Raw genomic sequence first — 6,386 nt, 5'->3', positions numbered from 1 at the left:
TGAGTTCCAGCTGAGCCTGGGCAATGCCCTTTTTATAGAAGAGACACTAAAACCACTACAGAAGTTCTTTGATGATGTCAAAAGCTTTTATGAATCTGAAGTCTTTTCTACTGATTTTAACAACTCTGTTGGTGCTGAGAGTCAGATCAACAGTTATATTGAGGAAAAGACAAATGGGAAAATAGTTAAACTAGTGGAAAATCTTGATCCTCTGACTGCAATGGTTCTCATTAACTATGTCTTCTTTAAAGGTAAGATGTATCAAAGGATGCAAAGATAATGCTTATTACAGAGAATGAAAAGTGAAAAAAATTAAATATTTTAAATACAGGAAATAATGTTCAATATCTGGATGGTATAGCTATAAACCCATGTATATTTTTTGCCAGTAAAAATATGTCCTCACCTGCTGTAATGAAATTTTAAATCAAAATTCTTTATTGAATTTGGTTAATTTTGTCATGTGATCATAGACTCATGCTGTAGTGAAAGATGGTGTTTTCAGTGTTATCTGTCTGTAATTGTCTTTAAGCACCTAAAAAAAATACATATGCAATGCTGTACCATTTGAGGATGCAGTAACATGAAAAGAATATTTACTCTAATGAAAGGAAGGCTGTATTCCACTGAATACATTTTCTTTTTGTCATAAGCCCATTGGGAGAAACCCTTCAGTACAGCACAGACAAAACAGGAGGACTTTTTTGTGGATCAGAAAACATCTGTAAAAGTTGACATGATGTATCGAAAGGGTTACTACAGAAGTTACTTTGATGAAGAGCTGTCCTGTTGGCTGGTTCAGATTCCTTACAATGGAGATGTTGCAGCATTATTTGTTTTGCCTGATGAAGGGAAGATGAAGCAGGTAGAAGATGCCCTCTTAAAAAGAACTGTAACTAAATGGGAAAAGTCCCTCCAAGACAGGTAAGATTTTTTTGCTAAGGTGAGTGGTGACCATATTACAGATTAGTTGTGTTTATCTCACCAAGACAAAACATAAAGGACAGGTTATTTGACTGAACTCTATACACTAAATGTATAGACGACTCTATGATGGACTTCCCTTAGATTAGCTGGAAAATGAAAATGAAAATGAAAAAGAGCTATGGCTAGTGAACAAATAAATCATTGAGCTTGGAATACATCTTGGGTTAAGTTCCTGGTTCAACCAAAAATTACTTAGCACCATGATGAGGGCAACGGACCTTTTTTTCAAACAAGCACTGGGAAACTGTAATGGAGTAGCTGTTGGGTGTTATGCTGAGGGCATTCTGTGTAAAAGTGGATTAATTCACCATTACTGCAGCTATTTCTGTGGTGGCCAAGGCCCTCCTGTGTATTTGAACAGCCTTAGGTCAGCTAGCTACAATCTTTTGAAAAAGCCCTCCTACCTGGCAGTAGTAGCTCTGTTTGCCACTGAGTTGGTACAGCTGTGTCTCCACCCCACTCCTCAAACCCCACTGCAGAGGCGGGAGCTAGCACACCCTTATTCTGTTCCAACCCTCCACATTAAGTAGCTAACCTGATCAGAAGTGCTATCTGAACCCTGAGAGAAGGCTATAGATATTTGGAAAAACAAATGTGAAATGTCAATATACTGAAGTCATTGAGGAGTGTTGCCTAGATGATGATTTGTCCGTATTTGTGTTGTTTGTTACAGAAAAATACATCTGCACATTCCAAAATTTTCTATTTCTGGTACCTATGATGTGAAAAATATAGTCAAACAAATGGGTATGGTCAATCTGTTTACTGAACAAGCTGATCTCTCAGGGATTACTGAGGAGCCTGGACTGATGGTTTCAAAAGTAAGTCAGCATGTGAAAGCAACCACAGGATTTGCCTGTTCCCAGGAACTTGACAATAATATTCCATGAAAAGCTTATCCCAGTCTCTCTGAAGCATCACTCATTCACCAATAGCTGCCAGTCTGGAAGCAAAGAAAGCCCTGTCTGTCATAAACCTGAAGCCAAACATGCTTAGAAGGGGTTAGAAAGGCATGGTTGGAGGGTGAGGATGAAAACATACATATAATTAAATGTTCTTTTGGCTACTAAACAAAATTATCTAAATGTAGAGCATTAGATTTGGTAAAATTTCCTCTAATTCTTCCTACACAGGGCAAAGGGCTGTTATTCCTGCCCTTCTAGTGTTCTCAAAAAGCTATTTTTTTCAACTAGATGACAGGGTAAATTCACAATAATACATAAAGCTGCCAAAGACAAAATTGAGTCTCGGCTAAATTACCAGTTTTCTTTGCTTCCAGAGTTTCTTGTCATCAGTCATCTTGAGTGCTCTTTGGCTGCCTGCAGTTTGAGGGCTACTCTGCAGAACCAGGGAAGGAGGATGGCTTGAGCGATGTGATGGCTGTTGGTGCTGCGGTGGAAACGGGAGCAATGGGTGATGACCTTCCCAGAAGCTGCTGCTGCTCGGTCTTGCTCCAGGCAGGGCTCCCTTTGGCTGACCAAAGTGAAGAGGGTGGCAGGCTGCTCTCCTCTTGCTGGATTGTCAGCTGGAGGCTGTTTGCTTTGTTCCTTGCAGGTGATCCACAGAGCCGTGCTGAATGTTCATGAGAACGGCACTGAGGCGGCCGGGGCCACAGTGAAGGAGATTACCTGGAGATCTGGGGATTTTCCTCGCCCGCCTCGGGTCAGATTCAACAGACCATTCCTCCTGCTGATTCTGGATAAGTTCACCCACACTGTCCTCTTCATTGGGAAAATTGTAAACCCTCAGAAAAATGACTGATTGACGAAACTTATGCACATCACTGGCTAAATTCCTGTGATCCAGTGAAACACTTACGTATGCGTATCACCCTGTGCTTGTGCTCATCTTTCGATCATTATCCTTAGAAACCTTATTAATCCCTTACAACACAAAAATTATTTTTCTTGTCCAAAAGTTAGTAGGATTTCCCATGGCCTACACCTGAATATAGTATGCAGTATTAATGAAATACAAGTCACTTTTCATCAGTTTTGTAAGAAGCCCTTTCTGACACTCTCCTGTGGGGTATTCAGCTGGTTCAAAGTCTCCAATTGATGTAGGTATTGCTGTACAGTCACAGGGTGTGCATGTGAAAGGAGAAACAGGAAAAATGAGGTGCAAGTTGTAAGTCCTGTCTATTTAATCCACTAACCCTTGATGAATACACTTAGATGCAGATTTCTTTAATATTGGAGTGAATTTTCATTCATTTCTTTATGTTTTGCAAGCAAGCATGACATGAAACTGCAGGATCCGTGACTGAGACATTGGAGGACACCACCAATGTAAATGGCTGATGAGTGCAGCTGTTTTAGTTTGCTTTCCTCTGTCTCCTCCTCAGCAGAAGCCCTCGGCATAGAGACAAGAAGGCTGCTTTGCTGTACAGATAATTTAAATTCTACTAAGGAAGGAATGGATAGCAGAAAAAAAGACTTTTATTTTATCCTAATAATATGACAATTGTTGCTAATGCCTCAAGATAAAAGCCTGATGGAGTAGCCCATGACATAGCACCAGTTTCCTTTTCATAGATTTATTGTCACTGTCATTTCTTGTTTCTACTGATGCTGCCTTTGATATTTACTTTCTAGCTAGACTTGACAGATTGTTGTAGAAAAAAGGAGGAATGCAAATTATAACTCCAGAAAGTCTGCACTTCCTCAGTAGGAACTGCAGAGCTTCCCTAGGGACTGTTAATTTGGTTTAAGCTATCATAAAAACACATAAAAAATACAGAAAATATTTCAGAAGTCACTTTTCTAAATGTTAGCAGTGGATTACTGTTATAGAGTAAAAACAGACTGGGAATTGACATTTGTACCTTTTCTAACGTTAAGGTTCCTTGAATCCACCTGCTCTAGATAATTGCATGGTTGTGAAAGAAACATAACTTCACTTACAAAGCAGTAAATATTTAAATTATTTTATTATCTATTGCTTTAGTATTTAAATCAACATCTTTAGTGCATCTTATAAAATATAGAAAGCTAAAGAAAGCACGTAAATTATAGATTGATTAAATGTTTTGTTACAGAATATCTCAAACTGGTAGAAAAATTTATAAATGACAATGTTTTAGACCTTAGTTTCTTAAGACGTCTGTGAAAAATATAACATAAAAACTGTGGTGAATATTTCTAAAACATAATTATTTTTTCGGTTTCGGGGTCTTTATTTTCTTTCACATTAAACTAGTGTCATCAATATGAGTAAATTGTAGTGCAAGAATACCAATAAGGAATGGAAAAAACATTCCATCTCTATCAGCAGACAGGTAACACTTGATATTCAATTTTAAAGTCCTCCTCAAAATCACATAAATCAATGACAAAAGTTTCTTACTCATAACTGTATTCAGTATGTTCCATATTTAGTAACAAGTAGCTGGCTTCATGCCTCTAAACATATAAGGACTTGGTCTAGGTGAAATACTAAAAGATCATTTATTCTACAGAAGATGATTTAAAACTTCTTGCCAAATCTCAGGGCTAACTCAGGATGAATTGTCAAAGTCCAGCTTTGCAATCACAAATAACTCTGTAGGCAAATATCAAGAGACCATGTTTGCTGTTCATCATGGACCTCAGATCAATAGTCTCTGTTTGTTAGTAGGAAAAAATATCTGAGTGCTATTTTGCCAACCACATCTCACTTTGAGAAGTAACCTTGCCTCTTAACTCATTTGAAAGTGGATAGACAAAAATGAAGCTGATTTAAGAACTGGATGACCAGAAAACATCTTGGTAAGGAACCATCTTCAGACAGGTGCAGGAACCATACATGTCTTGCCTTGGTTTTCTTTCCATTTTGGCAAAAAACAAGGCATGCCTCTCACTGCAAATGTGCAGCAAATTTGTGTAGTAAATAACGAGCCCAGAAGGATTGCACAACCCCTCACAAAAATGTCCGCATTAAGGTTGTCACAAACCCACTGCAGTCATGGTTTGCTCAGGACAGTGTTTCTTGTTTCAGTCTGCTTCTTTTTTGCTTCTTCTTCCATGTGTTTTTGTTTCTTGGTTGGCTCTCTGGCTGTGAGTGTTGTGACCAAGAAACCTCAGAGTAACCAGGGAAGGACTTTCATCCTGGCTAGTCAAGAGCTGTTGCTGCTGTTGTATGCAAGAACTGTGATGGGTCACTTCAGTGCAGGGGCACTGCTGGAGGCTGGAGCTGGTGTGATGAGCCGCATGAGGGACAAAGTGCAAAGGACACCTTCCAATGCAGCCTGCACTGGTGTCTACACACAGATGAGATGTGGGAGTGCATGCAACCTCCGCCTCAGCACTGCCTGTGCAGACCCTGAGGGAAATCAGGCGTGGGATGGATCAAAGCAGTCTCAGTGAAGGCTGAAAGCAATCTTCTCTTGTAGGTTAATGGCCATAGAAAAAGAATTGCCAACATGGCAGAAACTTTGGAACAGCACACATTGAAATAAGAAGAAAAGGAAAACAAGCAGCGTGGACATAGCAGTAAACTCTATTTGTTGTCATATTTAGGAACCAGAAGGAAAACAAAGGCTAAAAAATGTAAGTGAGGAGCTCAGAAACCCAGGCTAACCCATGGTGGAGATAGATTTAACTGTTATCTACAAATTATGTGAAGTTCAACAGACATTGGAAGGAAACCAGAGGCAATTTTGAGTACTGTTAAAGATCATAAAAGAAGGAACAAGCAAAATCAGGAAACTGTATATTGTTGTGGGAGCAAAGAGAGAAATAGTATGCTTGAGGTATAAAAGAAAATTACATATTTCCAACAGCCAGTGTTTAGTGGCAGTGCACAGGTCTGTCATTGCTCCCAGTGTTGTACAGCACCCACTAGGGAGAATCTAAAGGCACATTACAAAAGCAACAGCCTTAAATGTCACAGGCTGAAAACAAATTACATAATCTGCTGGAATGACCAACTAATACTCTGTTAAATACACAAAATAAGGATGGAACACCTCTGCTCTGAAGAAATGCTGAGAGAATTGGAATTGTTCAGCCTGCAGAAAAGAAGGCTTTGGGGTTACCTAACTGCAGCCTTGCAGTACCTGAAGAGACCCTGCTGGAAAGATGGAGAGGGACTTTTTACAAGGGCCTGGAGTGACATGACAAGGGGGAATGACCTCAAACAGAAAGAAAGTAGATTAGATTAGATATTAAGATGGAATTTTTTACTGTGAGGGTGGGAAGGCACTGGGTTTGTTTACCCTGAGAAGTTGTGGGTGCCCCATCCCTGGTAGTGTCAATGGCCTGGCTGGATGGGGCCTGAGAAAACCTGGTGTAGTGCAAAGTGTCCTTGCCCATGCCATGGGTTGGGAACTAGATGATCTTCAAGGTCCCTTCTAACCCAAACCCAAACTATTCTATGGTGTCATGTATTTAATTTTGTTTTCTGATAGTCTACTAATTGTC

General features: G+C 39.6%; 1 protein-coding gene across 2 annotated transcripts in view; it reads left to right on the top strand.

Moving 5' to 3' along the window:
* Nucleotides 1-2,862, top strand: part of LOC115949495 (alpha-1-antitrypsin-like) — a 4,024-nt gene extending 1,162 nt beyond the window's left edge. For both annotated transcript variants that reach the window (XM_031066247.1, XM_031066248.1), the window contains 4 exons: nt 1-251; nt 654-924; nt 1,661-1,808; nt 2,542-2,862. The exon at nt 1-251 is cut by the window's left edge. In XM_031066247.1, coding sequence (XP_030922107.1) covers nt 1-251; nt 654-924; nt 1,661-1,808; nt 2,542-2,748 — 877 coding nt within the window. In that variant the 3' untranslated portion in view covers nt 2,749-2,862. The remainder of the gene's footprint in view (nt 252-653; nt 925-1,660; nt 1,809-2,541) is intronic.
* The last annotated feature ends 3,524 nt before the right edge of the window (nt 2,863-6,386 follow it).

The sequence above is a fragment of the Geospiza fortis genome, unplaced genomic scaffold (genome assembly GCF_000277835.1).
Source record: "Geospiza fortis unplaced genomic scaffold, GeoFor_1.0 scaffold23, whole genome shotgun sequence".
Taxonomy (NCBI): domain Eukaryota; kingdom Metazoa; phylum Chordata; class Aves; order Passeriformes; family Thraupidae; genus Geospiza; species Geospiza fortis.
The sequence above is the reverse complement of the archived record's forward strand: the minus strand, read 5'-3'. Positions and strand labels throughout refer to the sequence as shown.